We start from the raw sequence: 17,112 nt of genomic DNA, 5'->3' as shown, positions 1-17,112 counted from the left end.
TTTTTATAAGCTTGCCAGAACAGGAATCTAAAACTAATAAGGCAATCAAAAATAATTTTATTCATTTTTTCATGAAAATCCCAAGTTCTTTCACATTGAGTGGGTACTCCCAATTAGAATGCCACAGTATCTTGAAACATGTTACAAGTTAGATATGAGTCATTCTCAAGTGTTTACAGAATGATAAAATTCTCCTAATCGGCATAAACAATGTGTGATTTACAAATTACATTTGTAAAATGAAAACATCTCCACCTAATGAACCTTTCAGTAAAAGTAGCAACATTTAGAAATACCAAGAATGCCCAAATCACCCAGTCAGAACAAGAAGAAGAAAAGGTTTCCAACTCCTCCGACCAGCAGTTCAATGAGGGTACAGCTCTTAGATGTGACTCTGCCCGACCTGATGTTGGTTGGAAATTGCCAGTGCACTAGAATGTGTGCTGATCAGGGCAGGAGTGCCACTGTTGGGGGGATCATGGCCTCAGACCTCTCAATCTCATCTCTCTGCATAGGGAAAACGTAGGATATGGGATCCTGCTTAACAACTCTGGCAAAAAACTTCAAGACTTTCACCTTGGTGGTTTCAGCATGGGCTCTTGGGCCCCACAGGAACTCATGGCTGGGAGGATCACTATCTGGCACCTGCCTGTACTCCAGATACCCTTCCTGCACAAAATGCACAGTGATGAGTTTCCTGGGCTCCCCGCACATGAAATGATCCCTCCCAGCATAGAGCCCCATCCTGTTCAATATACTCCGCAACACCTCCTCACTGACACAGTCATCCTCTATGAAGATGATGCACAGTATGACTATCACAAGGCCTGTCTTGGGTATGCCTGGGAAACCATGCTGCATCTCATCATAGGTGATCCCAAGAGCATGGACAAGAGAGTAGGGGTGGACAAGAGGGTTCCCAAGGGGGTTATTTTCTATTATCTCAAGGCCAAACATCAGCCGCATGCAGTCAGCGGCCTTCGTAAAGATCACAGAATAGTGTGCCTCATGATCTCCGATGACCATGTGCAGAATTTCTGCCTTAGTTGTTATCTCCTTGCTCCTGTACTTGAGGAGTAGGAAGAGAACCAAATCCATGATCTTGCTATTGAGCCCATTCTGCAGTGGAGGCTCGGGATTAGCCACATGGCTAGCTTGATTGCCAAAGGCCTGAGCAGATGATGCCACTGCAATGAAGCCCATGGCGGTGGGAGAAGAGGAGGCTCTCTGAGCACTGTGGGGAGACCTCAGCATTCTTCCAAAAGACACACCCCCCGAGGTGGTGGCAGTGGCCTCCTCCTCCCCTGCCTCAGATATGGGGACCTGGGCTCCCACCAGACCTCTTGCCTCCCTTTGGGACTGAGCGCTGTCAGGGAGGTGGAGGCCCTGGCTGGTCTCGGTAGGATCCATGCTGAGTTTCCTTGGGAACACAGGCAGGACAGGCAGGTGCAGGTCACAGAGATGAAGACTCATAGACCTGGGGGAGGAAGGGAGAGGATGAGAGGACTCTGACAGTTTTTCCCTGGGCAACAATCAACAAGCACCTGTCACAGGATTTTGCCTGGGGAGTGCACTTATGGCCAAAGTACTCTGGTACTGCTTGTGCCTCTGAGAGGCTGGAAGCTCCCCAGGTGTGTGCTTCTTCTCGTGTGAGGTAAAGTCTCAAAACAAGGTTCTGTGTCTCTGAGAGGGAACAGAAGGCAGTGAGGAGACCTTAGACCTCCTGACACCTGTTCGTGGGGGCGGAAGTTAAGAGAGCTGAAAGAGCTAGGTCGATTCAGTGTGACTCATTCGGGCTACAACAGTCTACCAGCCTGATTCTCACCTATATCAATGGCTTGTTCCAGGAGCTTCCCTGTGACCCCTGGGTCCCACGTCTTTAAGGCAAGAGACTATGCCTATAAGAAAGAAAGAAGAATGGGAGAGGGGAAGAAAGTCTCCATTTTCCCACAGCCGTCAGGAAGGCAGGTAGATAGGCAGTACTCTCTGTCTTTGGCTGATGGGACTCTCTCAACTCTCACCAGATTTCCTCACAGACCTGAGCCTCCCTCTGATGACCCAGGCCAAGGTGCTCTTAGCAGGCCCCTCAGCTCCCTTAGACTATTCCCTGGAACCAGGGCAGAAGACTCAGCCCTGCAGCCCCTCCCAGGACTGTCTGTGAGACAGGGCTTCAGGGAAGTCCTTGGAGGGACCACTGTCTCCTTCACTTGCCTCCTGGGATCCTTTCCTGGAACTTCCCAGGGGCTGACTTAACCAAGAACTCGGTTAAGACAAGGTCTCCTGCTCTGGTGAAGTTCCACACCTGACGGGCCCTATAACCATCCTCTCAGGAGAAAAGAGCTGGTGGCACAGCCTATCAACTCCTGTGGGGGAACAGCCATGATGGCCACGTGTCCAGGGCTCATCTCTACAGGGCTCCCACCTCTACAAGGACTCTGACGTGCTGAAGTACGCAAACCCCTTGGTGCCCCTGGGCATCGAATCCGGGTCATACCCAGACAGTGAGGTCCTCTGGCTCTTTCCTTCAGTTTCAGTCCTCAGGGGAGGCCCACACTCTGCAGAATCCCACTGCCCATGCTTTATGAAGTCTTCTTGTTTGGGGAACGGGGCCCTCTTTGCATGTTCATTTCCGACTGTGTCAGCTCACCTGGAGTCCTGATGGAAAATGGATATCACTTCTGGCGATCAAGCCTGCTCCCCTCTGGGCTGTGGTGGTCCCCAAAGCAGAAAAGGCTCACAGTACTGAGAGAGGACACAGAAGTGAATTTGTCTGGACTCTGGATATGCCGGGGCCCCAACTGTTCAAGTTGGACAAAGGGGGCAGGCCCTGCATTTTCTCACACATTCTGAAGCTCAGGTACAGCTGGGTTACTTGAGTTACTGACTCTATGCCTATTAGAGACACTTCAGTACACTTCTGGTTTCTGACATGACTCATGTAGAGGCACAGCCCCTTTCTCTCCAATATACCTGAAGTGGTGACCTTAGATGGATGTTTTGCTTCTCTTACCCTATAAGACTCAACTCAGTGGCTGTCACATGTCGACCGCCTTGGCGAGTTACTCTGTCTAGGGTCTGTAACCCGCCTGGCTGGTCAGTTATTCCAGGGTCACAGAGAGGTACTACCTGAAAGACATGGGCTGGTGAGAAGAAGGAGGCTAGGCAGATTTGTCGAAGCCTCCATTTATTAGAGTCATGGTTGCAGCTTATATAGCCCCTGGATGAGGAGCTTGGGGCGCTGGGGCACGGGATCTTGCCACGTGGTCCACATCGGTCACGTAGGCCAAGAGATCACCATCGGTCAGGTGACGGTTCCTCTGCCAGGAGTTCACGAGTTGACACACCTAGTTCTCTAGATAGTTTGGAATGTGAGGCAGGTTCCGCTAACAGATAGCTCTCTATTAACAGACAATTTGTGTGTGGGATAGGCTTTGTCAATAAAACAATTCTCAATACAATTGGGAAGTAGAGCCCTCTGCAAAACACCTCAGGGCGGTGATCCCTATAATAATTTTTTTTTGGGGGGGTGTGAAATGGCTCCTGACAGTCACATCTGTAAACATGCCCAGAGCCATCCTGTCCTGGTGGCAGTGGTGGAACAGGATGTTCTGGGGTGTCCTCTGTGTTCCCTCATTGTCACCACTTTGGTCCCAGTTAAAACCTAGACCCCCTGCTTCATGACCTTTAGTCTACCTCCCAGCATTCTGTTCTGCTGAACACAGGGAGGGCCTCACTCCTACTTGCCTGTCCCCTCTGCAGGGCTGGCAACAGAAGCAGACTGTGTTCTGGGGATCCTCTATCTGTGGATGAGCTTCCTCAATCTACCCTCTGCTTCCGGCTCTGAGCCTTCTCATTTTTCTCTCTTGCTGGATCCTACCCAGGCTCTATTCCAAAGTCTAGTTAGTCTACTCCAATGCCCTTTAAGGACTCCCTATGCACCTGCAGTTCCCAAATGTCTATCTCTGGGTATGGTCTCTTCAGCTTCCTGCTTTTGAAAACCTTCCCTCCACCCATCAATCTCCTAGGAGAGCCAGATGTGTCTGAGAAACTGAATCAGGCCCCACTCCCATCTCTTGCTGCAGACGAGTGAACTCACTGCTCCCCATTAAAGGACATATTTTCTTTGTGGCCCTTGATAGTCCAATCAGGGTGGAGTTTTGACATTTCCTGCCTGGTGTTTTCAAGTGCCAATACTGTCTTCCTCTACAGATGTGAGATATATAAGGGAGGGCCTGCACACCTGTGATAGCTGCCTCATCCCAGATTCTTTAGCCTCTTTCCTGTTCTTCATAAGCTGATTTCCTCACCAAACCCTTGGAATTCACTCTCTGTTTTTAATAATGTTTGCTCCAAGAACTTAGGAAAGTTTCTACCTTCTCACTATTCAAGCCAGAACTCAACAACTTTACAATGACCTTCCTCTACAATATAGCAAATGTCACTGTCTCTCCACATCAAACAATACCCCTTTTTTCTTTTCTTCCCACACAGGTCACTATAAATCTCTTAATGGTTTCAGTTGTTGCATTTTTCCCTTCACTGTGTTAGATATTGTACTCACTGTAGGAATTAATCTTCTGGGTCATTTGAAGTTTGTTCTGTCACAGTGCAGGAGATCCAGAAACTATATATTTTTAAAAATGTAATTAACAGTAAGTTGATTTTAAATCATTTTAATATCATTTAATCATTTAATATAAATAATTTTTAAAGTTTTTTCATTTACTATTTTGTCTGAGTGTTATGGTAACTAAAAAAGTTAAACATAATTGCATTTTTTTAAATTCCTTTGATGTCAAAAGGGTTAAACCAAAATTCCAATATATAAAAGTGAAATTATTTCAAGTTTTTCTCCAATGTTATTTTTGATATAACCTCAAAATCTGTTGCATCAGAGTGTCTTGTCTTCACAATGGAATAAATATTAAATCTTTTAAAATGTGCCTTACCTTCTCTGAGGAATAGATGGGGGTAAGAGAGATAGGTAGAGGGAATGGGAGGAGGGGAGTGCTGTGGAACAATGTTCTTTTATACTTTCACTTGTATTATTTTTAATAAAATGCTGATTGGCTAGTAGCCAGGCAGGAAGTATAGGCAGGACAACAGCAACCAGGCAGAAAGTGGAGGCATGGCAATGAGAATTAAGCAAAGAGGAAAGTTTCAGTCTGCAGTTGTCACAGAGACACAGAGGAAGCCAGACACAGAGCAAGCAAGATGTGACTGCTGAGCCGAAAAAGGTACCAAGCCACGTAGCTAACACAGACAAGAATTATGGGCTAATATAAGTTATAAGAGTTAATAAGAAGCCTGAAATGCTAGGCCAATCAATTCAAAATTAATGTACACCTCTGTGTGTTTATTTGGGACTAAACAGTTGTGGGACAAGACTGGGCAGGACAGGAACCCATGTCAACAGGTGAGGGAGAGGGAACTGGATTAGTATGTAAAATGGAAAAAAGATACCTTTTTATTTTTAAAAAATAAAATAAATTAAGTTAAAAAAGAAAAAAATTAAAGCTTTTCAACAAATTTTTCTTCTATGAAACTTTTATTCTATAATACTATTTATAATTTTCTTTCATTTCCAGTATCAACTATATATAAATTTTCATGTTATTATGGAAATATCAATTTTTTTTCTCCTTCAAATTTTCCTTTCATTATTTCTCAGGTCCTTCTAAATATTCTGATATTTCATAGATGTGTTATTGAGCTCAAAATTAAAATTCTCCTTTCTTAGGGTTTCTATTGTCATGATGAAACATTTTGACGAAAGGAACTTGAAGAGGAAAACTGTTTATTTGTCTTATATTTCCGCAGCACTGTTCATCATCAAAGGAAATTAGGACAGGAACTCAAACAGAGCAGGATCCTGGATGCAGGAGCTGATGCAGAGGGCACAGCAGCATGCTGTTTGCTGGCTTACTCCCTATGGCTTGCTTAGTATAGAATGTAGGACCAGCAGCCCAGGGATGACCCTGTCTACAATGTGCCAGGCTCTCCTCCATTAATTGTTAATTAAGTGGGTTACTTCCTCTGATCTGTTAAATAATCAATCATTGGCAAATGAGGTAATTAAGGAAGGCTCTACTAAAAGCAATTTTTCTGTGAAATTAAGACATTATTTTATTCCTTCAATGGAAGGAAATGACTGATGCCTTTTCACCCAGAAAGCTGGAGTAAATGTTGGCTGACAACCTGGTGATCTTTTGCTATTCTATGGAACCCACCTTCCTCAACCCCCCAATATCCTGGACATTATTTAGGCCCCAATTCTGAGCCTTGTCTCTCAGTGTATAGAACCCTTTCTTTTGAAAGAGGTCCCTCCTCTACTAATAGAATCTATCCTTATGACCATTAGAAATCCTCCCTCTTTGTCAAAGCACTGAGGTCTGTTTATCAGCCAATAGAAGGCATTCTTAGTTGTAAAAGTTGCAGGTGCTTTGTTGCTTTTCCAGGGAGTTTCCATGTAACTATGCCTGTTGTAAAATAATCTTTTTGTACACTGTAAATTTGTCACTCTGATTGGTTTAACAAAAGCTGAATGGCCAATAGCTAGGCAGGATTTTCTGACCAGAGAGAATGTTGTGAAGAAGAAGGAAGAATTGCTAGCTAGAAATGGAGGAAACAGTAAAACAAGATGGACAGTACAGGGTAAAGGTAATAAAGTCACAAGGAAGAAAGTAAAATAATAGAAATGGGTCAAGTTGTAAGAGCTAGTTAGAAACAAGCCTTAGCTATTGGTCAATCTTTCATAATTAATAATAAGCTTTCATGTCATTTTTTGTGAGCTGGTGGCCTGTAGAAGGAGCAGCAGGCTGTGTTCCTGCCACCCGGCTCCTGGCTGCCTGGCTAGCTTACGCCCCGAAATAACAACACACAAATTATATTCATTTAAACACTGCTTGGCCCATTAGCTCTAGTCTCTTACTGGCTAACTCTCATATCTTGCTTTAACCCATATCTAATAATCTGTGTAGCACCATGAGGTGGTGACTTACCAAGAAGATTCTAGTCTACATCCATCTTGGGTCAGAACTTCATCGTGTCTGACCCACTTCCCTTCTTTCCAGCATTCTGTTCTGTCTACTCCACCCACCTAAGGGCTGGCCTATCAAATGGGCCAAGGCAGTTTCTTTATTAACTAATGAGAGTAACACATAGACAGATCATCATTTCCTCCATCATTAGCCCAAAAAGAAAAGTTCCCCTCCAAATGGCATCCATTGGTGGGTGCATATTTCCACATAAGATCTGAAAAAGCTAATTGTAAAAAGGTTCCAAACACAAACCCACACACACACAGAGGGAGAGACAGAGACAGAGACAGAGACAGAGGAGAGCAAAAGGGAGCTTCCTAGTCCCACAATCTCTCATGCAGGCCACTAAACACATTAGAGTCTGTTTAGCAATATGTATAGGCTTAATAAGAATAGAAAAGGTGTATAGACAGTAATAAAACGAATAGTTTAAAAAGTAAAGTCTTTAAAGAAAGAGTAAGTTATTTAAAACAGAATAAACCACGTAGATATGAAAAATACACAGGGAGTCTAGATCCTGTACGTTATTGTGCTGTCTTTGAATTTTTTGATTGCTGATAAGCAAAGAACAACTACTGATTGGCATGGGGTTGTGAAAGGGACTGTTGAAATAAAGCAGCCTAGAAACTTTAATAATGCCTTAATTTTAAAATGAAACTCAAAGAAATGTGTTGCTTTGGGAGAGAGGTTATGTTTTTGTTTCCATGGGAAGTATAAGGCTGTGAATTCATTCAAGGCTGATAGAGATCAGATGTGAATGGGGAACCCCCCAAAAAAATCCTGGTTATGGACATAAAGAAATAAATGTAAAATAACTACAAGACAGGTGATGTATATTTTTCCTGCTCAAATGAAAAACAAAAATCATCATTGGCTGATTTGTGTACAATGTACAGTCCATACTTGTGTTAATTCAGATATGCCTGTTACCTTTGAAAGTGTGTATGTTTTCAGAGCAAAGGGACAAGACACCAATAAAATGAGTGCTACAGGTGATCCAGCATCTCAGAGTGCCTCTGCTACCGTTTCTTCAGAGTTCTACATTCAAAATTGCTTCAAGCCTGCTAGATAAGATGGTCCAGCCTCACAGACTACTCCAGCCAGACTTCAGATAAGTCTGACATTTTTCCATTGCACCAAGACTAGATAAAAGTTAGCGCTCCCAAAACTTCAATACAACCCCAATTTTCTCAGGGTTCCCTGAAATATTCCAGTGCTCCCAAACAATGGGAAATAGTCTAGAGAACATGGTGCCCACATTCCCAAGAGGTGGGGTGGTTGGCTTTTGTTCATTCAGTGGGTTATAGATATTTGTCATTATTTAAGAGGTTGATTACAAATTGTTATTGGTTATAGTCAGAAAAAAAATGAACAAAGGACATTAAATTCAGGGATCTCTTTCTAAAGAGAAAAAGGGAGTATATAATATAGAAGTGATGATTAAAGTGTTAGTTGTTGAATGTACTGTTGAACAACCCCTATTTTCAAACTTTTTACATTGATTTGAAATTTTGTATAATTAATACAAATTCATGGTTATTTTTCTTATAGTGTATATATGTTTCTTCTACTCTTGTTTAAGGTATTGGACCTATGCAGCTCTTTTAACACTGTGATGCAAATTCCTAGTCTTTGAAAGTTATTATTGTGAACTATTTAAGATAAAGAAATGCAGATTAGTAGTTAGCTACCTATAACAATCAAACTTGAAGTCATGTTATATATGTTTTCAAGGTCAAACAGATATATATTTTAGACATATAGATGGTCTTCAAACTCTTCAGAAACCTATAGAATATGACATTTAAGATGCTTAACAACTTAGACTTTTTATGACAGTGAGACATCCCTGCTCCTGGCAGCACCAACTTATTTTAGAAAATATAGATGATGGACATCAAAGAAACTCCACATGGGGTTTGCTTTCAATGAGGCAATAAGCAGGGACAGTCCTTTAAATTTCCTGCTTCATAGAAAAGTCTGCCAGATATTCCATAGGACACACAGGAAAAGTGACTACTGAACTTTTCCAAAACAAGTCCTTCAAAATTCTTCCTTCACAAAAAATGTCTGTCCAATATTCTAGGCCTGTAGGCTGAAGATGGATGTCCTGACATTGCAGAAGAATCTTAAGATGACTGTCCAAGCAGCCAGATATCTCTGTCATTTCTTGATTTTGGAAGTGACTTGAACTGTACTTGCTGCTTACTCAGGTAATATTAAGTACTCTGGGGTCTTTGATGGAGTTGAAGACTAGGTAGTTATAGTTGAAGTTTTTCTTAGTTATGATAGAAGGTAAATTAGGTACAGAGCTTTGGAATTATCAAGATAGAATAAATAATGAAATTTTTAAAAATATGCCAAAAACAAATGGAATGGATCTTGCAAATATAATTCTTACCTCATTATTGTTTTTATTATTAATACTTTCATTATGTTAGACTTAAAACATTTCCTTTTTATTTAGACAAAAGGGGAAAATATGGAATAATCTTTTGTATACTGTAAAGACTTGTCATTCTGATTGGTTTAATAAAATAGCCTGACAGGATTTTTGGACCAGAGAGAATGCTGGAAAGAAGAAGGGAGAGTTGTCAGGCAAAGATGGAAGAAGCAGGAAAGCAGCATAAGTAGTACAGAGAAAAGGTGATAAAGTCATGATGCAGAAAGTAAATTAATAGAAATGAATTAATTTAACTTATAATAGCTAGTTAGGAGCATGCCTAAGCCACCGGCCAAGCTTTCATAATTAATAATAAGTCTCCATGTCATGATTTGGGAACTGACAGGAAGGACAAAAAAAATCTGCTTATATATGTCTAAAGCTTTGTTGTAAACATTTTTATGTGGAGATTTTCTCCCCAAAGTGTTAATGTGTTTAAATGTGTAAGAAGAATAAATCACATCATCAGATTCTCTGTAAGTCTTATCACTATCCAAGTCTGGCTGTACTGAGTTTTCATTCTCACCTCTTTGTGGTTCGATTCCATGTTGGTGGTGATACCTGCAGGGACTGCTCAGTAAAACTCCAAGTTTCAGATCCCACCATGTACATTGTATGTACAAACTTAAAACATGTTCCATAATTTTCCTTTTCTCCCCTTTTTTTTCTATAAAGCCCAATCTTTTAAAATCTTCCTGTATTGAAAGTGCTTTAGCTGAGTGTGGTGGCACACACCTTTAATTCCAACACATAGGAGGCAGAGGCAGGCAGATCTCTGAGTTCTAAGTTGAGATCAGCCTGGTCTACAGAGTGGGTGCCAGGACAGCCAGAGCTAAACAGAGAAACTCTGTCATGAAAGAAAAAACAAAAAAAAAGTGTCTTAAATTCTTTTTATAATTCTGTTCCAAGCAATGGGACTTCTGCATATGAACTAGAGACATGGGCTTATTTCACAGATATACTATGGTCTGTTATACTGGTGACAGGAAACTGTTGAATATGTAACCAGTTGTAGAATCAAGTGTTTTTAATCATCTGGTCTCTAATCATCTGGTCTGTGTCTCTCATTGGATGTTGAAACTTTCATTTCTCAACAAGGCTGATTTTGAGATCTCTCTATTGACCTTCTTTGCTGTAAAGAGATAACCTGAAAATGTAAAAGGAGTTAAGGGATTACCCTGGCCTCCATCTGATAATGAACCCCTGAGCATGGTCCTTTCTCCTACCAATCCCACCCCTAAAACAAGGTAAAGGCTGCCTTGAGGAGCCATTGTAGATTCTCAGGCAGAATCATCATAGGATATATTGTGTACATTTAATGTGTTAGTGATTAACTCTGAGTCACCAATGGAGTGTTGGTGTGGAATTAAGGAAAGAAATGAGAGCACTTACCCACGGAGTTATTAAAGCAAGAACAAGCTCAGATTTGAATGTTCCTCTCTACTCTGTCTGTGTCTTCTGTCCTTTCCATCAGTTGTATGGGTGTGAATCTGTGTCTGCCTGGATGATGTCTTGTGAGAATTTGTCTATGTGTCTGTGTGCATCTTTTTGTTGTGTTTGTTCCTAACAAAGGGCTTTGCTCTCCTTTTTCTTGAGCAGCACAGAAAGCACCACATGGAGAAGGATTGCTGTTTACTTTTACAGGAATCTTTAACAAGTGAATAAGTCACTGACCCCAACTGACCCAGATAACAATTAGTATTACAAACATCATTGTTTACCACTCAATATCTGAATGCTACCTTCAGTTGTTATTGCAGATCTTCATTATATAATGCCACTTACAGCATATTTTCTGTTTCCCAACAATGATTATCACAACACAAATGCAAACACATGTGCATTACTCTTGAATCAAGGGCATGGAAAGTTTGTAATTTAAGATTACAGGTATGCATTAATTTAGGCTGTAAAAATTGGTTACATGGGAAATCTAAAGAAAGCAAGTAAGGTTAATTGTTCCAATGTTCTCTAAAGGCATGTTAAACAGGCTTAGTATACAGTAGGATAATAGTTTTATTATGTGACCTCAAGGTATATTATTAACTCTGGCTGTGAGGTCCAGCAAAAGTTACAGTCTCTTAGAATATAAGAGACAGTTTTATCATTGTGAATTGCCACAAGATATCACTGAGTCAGCAATAAGAGGAGCAGAGTTGATAAGAGATTGAGAATCAGGATGATTTAATGAGATATTTCATGTACCGAAGCTTCAGTTAATATGGTCCATATCACTTAGCACCCGACCACAGAAAGTAAAGTTACTGTGAGTTTTATTAAGATAGTATATGAAATGCAGAAATTTAGGCTCATAGGACACAGAATTAATATGGAGGCAAATTAAATCTGCTGACTCATTCCAGTGAGAAATCATTACCATCCCTCTTTACTACCAGACCTAATGCCCAAAGCCTTCCATCTTCTTGCCACTGTATAGGAGCCATTTTGAAGGTTCTCAAAGAAGACAGGTTCAGGCCTCCTTGTGAGTCAAGGTGAAATCTTGGAATATGTCATAGAAGATGCAACTTAAACAGAGATTACCCAACCACCCAATGCTTCCAATGATAACAAAAGAGCTCCAGTGGTCTATGAGAATCAGTTCCTATCACTATCGATCCTTTCACATCCACATCGATGACTTAGGGACATAAAACTGGTTTTTGAGTTTCCTGGAGGGGAGACAGCCATCTATGCCCCTTCCTGAAGGTGGACTACAGACTCCTTCTTGAGAGAGGATTCCTAATGAATGTACTCTGGTCCCAAGTGAGGCCTACCTAGCAATCACACTCTTGAATTTAAGATCCCATGAGGAGCTGTACACTCCTTTCAACCCTGGGAGCCCTTGGGAGAGAGTAACCAGACTCACTGCAGCTTTGTACCATCCTGTATTGTGTCAGGGAAGACCAGCCCTTTACCTGGGGGAGTAGGGCCTCAGATCTGCAGAGGTAAGTGACCAGGGCCTCCAAGGAGGAGCAAGGAGAACTCTGATATAAGACACTTGAAAGCTATTTCTAAGGTCAGCCATGGTTCTGGGGAAGTCTGGGGCCCAAAGCTTTCTCCTCTGACTTGTTGTTCAAGGGATTAGGTGAAAATCAGAGGTGGCATTTGCCTGAAAGATATATCTGGTTCACCAGGTACCTTGTGAGGAGTTAATATAAAACTTTTCAGAATTTCCAGGACAGAAGAGGACCCCTGCTCCTTTTGCCAGTTTTCAGAAACAACCTAGGTGTGTTCAGGTGTGCTCCATCTTTACATTTTCTTTTCTCTCTCAGGAAGGTGAGTTATGGTGTGCTGTAAGCAAAGACCTGTATTTTGATACCTGTATTTTGTTTTGCCATCTAAGTTCACAAATTAAGATATTCACCTTTGCAGGGCAAGTTCCAGACCTAGGAAATTAACCTAGTGAGACCTGAAAACCCCAGGCTTTAGAAACAATTAGCATTTCCTTTGTTAGTTAAGAGTCACAGACCCTCAGTATTTCCTTATCAGGTAGGGACATCTGCAGACACTACAAGGCAGTTAGATCAATGACATTCCAGCAGACCTGACACCCTCCCCTCCCCCTTGCTTGTTTGCTATGTAACAGCTCCTGAGAAATAAGAAAGTGGCAGCTTGATCAGAAAGCCAGACTTGCTGTCATTTCTTGTGTCTCTGTCCCCTCCATTCCTTTATCCTTCAGGTTTATCAGGGACCCTCTGTTCGTATCCCACTGGCCGAAACAATGGTGTGAAATATTATTGGCAAAGCACAGAGGGAGCCCATTACTCTTATCAGAGGGAGTGTCTAGTATCTGCCAGAAATCCAAGTAATCTAGCTTGGTAAGAAGAGAAGGTGTGGTGGAATGTCACATCCCCTCAAACAAGGGGCCACATAGAGCCCATCTGCCCCTGTTCTGATGCCTAGAAAGCCCTGAAAGGGTGAGGGTTGTGGCTGGATCTCCTTTTTGCCTCAGGGCTTGGGACAGGAGGTCTCAGGAATGTGACAACCCTGGTAGTAAGGTCTCATAGGGTGAGCAAAGAAGAGTCCCTGAAGGAGCCAGATTCCAAACAGGAACCCCTCATGATGATGGCATGTGTCCCACAGCCCAGAAATAAGGGACAATGCTGTCTGTCTGTGCCTGGGACCAGCCCTGTGGGGAACTAAATGGCACAGTTACGTGAACTACATCCGGCAGGAAGGTTGGGCCAGTCTTAGGAAAGAGGAGTTCTAGTGTAAAGGGAACCTGTCAGGGAGGACATGTCAGATGAGCATATTGCGCTGAGCAAGAGAAAACTCTCCAACATTTTGGAGGCAACTGTTACTAAGAAAAATTTTTGTCTAATTTTCTATTTAGGTTCCCTCAGTGAGCTGAAACCTACCTGAGATGTTCTGAGAAACACAAAATAAATTTCTATAGAAGAAGAAACTACTAGAAACACCTGACAGTCAATAAGTACCCCATATGCCAGTTACTGTGTCAGGTTTTTTAACGCATTTGTACATTATACCCCTCCATCCAGATAAAAGTGCCTATATAGCACATTTTACACATGAAAAAATCAACTTAATCTTAAAGACTGGAAATTTTCATGGATTCCTACCTATTTATCTAAACACTATACTGTTCCCATTCTTCCCTGCCCAAGGCAGTCTTGTGTCTCCTAATTTAATTCTCTTTTGAGTACTGTACAATGCTTCTCCGGATTTAGAGTGATTCATTCTGAGTCTGTTGCGCTGTAAGACAACCTAAAGTAATAACATGAAAAGAATCTTGTGACTATACCCTAGAGCCAGTGGAACCATTCAGAAAGACCTTCCTCCCCCTGATAGTCACAAACATTTTTTGTTCACTATGGAATCCTTCTAGTAACAATAGGTGTTTCACTTTGAAACATCATATTTAGACATGTAGTGATATGTCCTGTGAACATTTGAAAAAAATACTACTGCGTTAAATGTGCTAACTCTGATTTTGTAAGGAAGATTTAAAAAAAATATTCTTCTACTGCTATTTATCTTTGTACCATCTCACAGGAAATATCCTTTTTTAAAATTTTAATTCATTATGCATACCAACCACAGTTAACCCTTCCCCCTCCCCTCTTCCTACTTCCCCTACCCACTTCCCAGAAAGGGTAATATTATTTTTTATACGTATGCGGGGTGTTCGGGAAGGAGAGACGAGACACGCGGAGTTGGGGAAGGAGAGACGAGACACGCGGGGTCCCACGTGGGCGAACTTTAATGGGGACAACAGGTAAGGGACGGGGGTAAAGAGATGAAAGGAGAGAGGGGGAAGAAAGGGGTGGGTTAAGGTGTCCCCCCGTTTTTAAAGGGGAGCTCAGGTGTGTCTGGGAGAAAATGTCCTGCGCGTGCATGGCTTTCCATTGTACCACTGGGATTCGTAGTCCACTGAGGCTGTATTTTCTGCGCATGCGTGGCCTTGTCTCCAAAAGAACAGCATTTCACCCTTTTGGTTTTATTAAAAAAAATCGAGGGGGGTTGAGGGTCTTAACGGGTAGGGAATAGGGGCGTAGCCCGGTCTCTCATGACTGCTTCCTGCTGACTTTGGGCGTCGAGGGATCCGGGGAGTGTCCGACTGTCCTGATGATGTCCTATCGATGTTTTGTCCGCTGGCATCAAGTGGCTGATTGAAGAAATCGCATCTGTCTGGAGATCGCATCTGCCTGGAGATTGCATCTGTCTGGAGATCGCATCTGTCTGGCTCTTGAGTAGCTGGGTCACCGTTAGGATGCTGGAAAACAAAAGTCGCATTAGTAGAGAGAAAAAAGTTAGAGGGGAAATTTGGGGTGGAGGGGGTTGGGGTGGAGGGGGGGCTTTAGGAGGCCAGGGGTTAAGAATAAAAAAAAGTAAATGATACTTATTCCGTTAATTGAATGATACTTATTTCGTTTTGCTTGTGTCTGCTTTGTCCAGGTGGGTCAGGCTGGTGTCTTGGAGCTTAAAGAAAATGTCTTAAAAGAAATAGATTTTAATCATATATTCCTTAACATTTTAGGAGTCACTGCTGCAGTCAGTGACGAACCTGTTATGTCAGGAACTTTGTTAAGAATTTGCTTATCCAAGGACAATGGCACTAGGTTTCGATCCTAATACATGAACTGGCTTTGTGGGAGCGTAGCCTGTTTGGATGCTCACCTTCCTGGACCTAGATAAAAGTGGGAGGACCTTGGTCTTCATGTAGAGCAGGGAATTTGGACTGCTCTTCAGTATCGAGAGGGAGGGGGAGTGGACTAGGGGGTGGGGATAGAGGGAGGGGAGCGGGGGGAGGGGGCAATATGTGGGAGGAGGGGGAGGGAAATGGGAAACGGGGAGCAGTTGGAAATTTTAAGTAAAAAAGAATAAAAAAAAAATTAAAAAAAAAAAAAAGAATTTGCTTATCACCTGAACCTCTTGGCTCCGTGTTTGATGATGATTTCTGTAGAGACAACTGGATGGTTATTTAGGAATTTAGAGAAGGGAGGGTGTATTAGCACAGGAGGATTAAATGAAAAATGAGACCTTTGTTTTACTTAGGCCGGAGTAGAGGGGGTTGGACCTGTTGTCCTTCGGAACTTGAGGGAACACAGTCCCCTCTGAGTTACCGTGTAAGGAGGATTGTCTTGAGCCGTGGGGATGAACGATTTCAGATGTGACAGGTGAATCCAGTGAGGAATTCCCTCGAGCTTTGCAGCTGTGGGAGTTAGAAGGATTACCCTGAGGGGACCCTGCCATTTAGGGGAAAGGGGTGAGGGACATTGACCTGGAGGTGAGAATAAAACCTTATCTCCTATTTTAACCGGCGGTGGACATGTGTTAGCACATGGTTGAGGTAGTGAGTGATCTGTGAAGTCCCACAGCAGTGAATGTAGGTGGAAAAGGAGGGGAGTGAGCAGGTGATCAGGAAGGGGAGAGGTTCCCGATGGGAGGCCAGGGGTTAAAACCGGCCGCCCATACATAAGTTCAAACGGTGAAATGAAAAGAGGGCCCTTTGGGAGAGCCCGAAGCCTGAGAAGGGCCAGAGGCAGAAGCCTTACCCAGTCGAGGTGAAGTTCTTGTGACATCTTAACGAGGGCATCCTTTAAAGAGCAGTTAGTCCGTTCTACCTTACCTGAAGACTGGGGGTGGTACGGTATATGAAAATTCCAGGGGATTCCAAGTGCCCTAGACAGATTTTGAGAAATCTGGGAAGTGAACTCTGGGCCGTTATCTGACTGAAGAGAAGTTGGAAGCCCAAACCGCGGAACAATTTCTCGGAGGAGAATATCAGAAACTGTCTGGGCTCTCTTGTTAGAGGTGGGGAAAGCTTCAACCCACCCAGACATTGTATCTACCAACACCAGGAGATATTTAATTTTTTTGACTGTGGACATATGAGTAAAATCCAGCTGCCAATCAGTTCCCAGAAGGGAGCCCCTGGCTTGGTGAGGAGGGACAGTGAGAGCAGATCAGAGGCCAGAGCCTGGCCAAAGAGGTATGGGCTGTCCCAGAATCCCTGAGGGAGGATGGCCCAGGTTAGTTGTGTGGAGAAATCAGCATCCGGATCTGTCCAGGTGAAGGCAAAGATGTTTTGAGATTGAGGGCTGAGAGGAATAGAGAAAAGGCATCCTTGAGGTCTAAAACTGAGAAGTGGGAGGTTCCTGAAGGAAT

At 42.7% G+C, this 17,112-nt stretch overlaps 1 protein-coding gene across 1 annotated transcript; it reads right to left on the bottom strand.

Annotated features, from left to right (window-relative positions):
• Positions 1-447: 447 nt before the first annotated feature.
• On the bottom strand, positions 448-1,410 carry LOC130867467 (melanoma-associated antigen 10-like). The gene has a single exon (XM_057759497.1). It carries the CDS (start codon positions 1,408-1,410, stop codon positions 448-450), a length of 963 nt encoding a protein of 320 aa, XP_057615480.1.
• Positions 1,411-17,112: the final 15,702 nt, after the last annotated feature.

Source organism: Chionomys nivalis, chromosome X (assembly GCF_950005125.1).
Source record: "Chionomys nivalis chromosome X, mChiNiv1.1, whole genome shotgun sequence".
NCBI classification, from domain to species: Eukaryota; Metazoa; Chordata; class Mammalia; order Rodentia; family Cricetidae; genus Chionomys; species Chionomys nivalis.
Note: the sequence above shows the minus strand (reverse complement) of the source record. Positions and strands in the feature narration are given on the sequence as shown.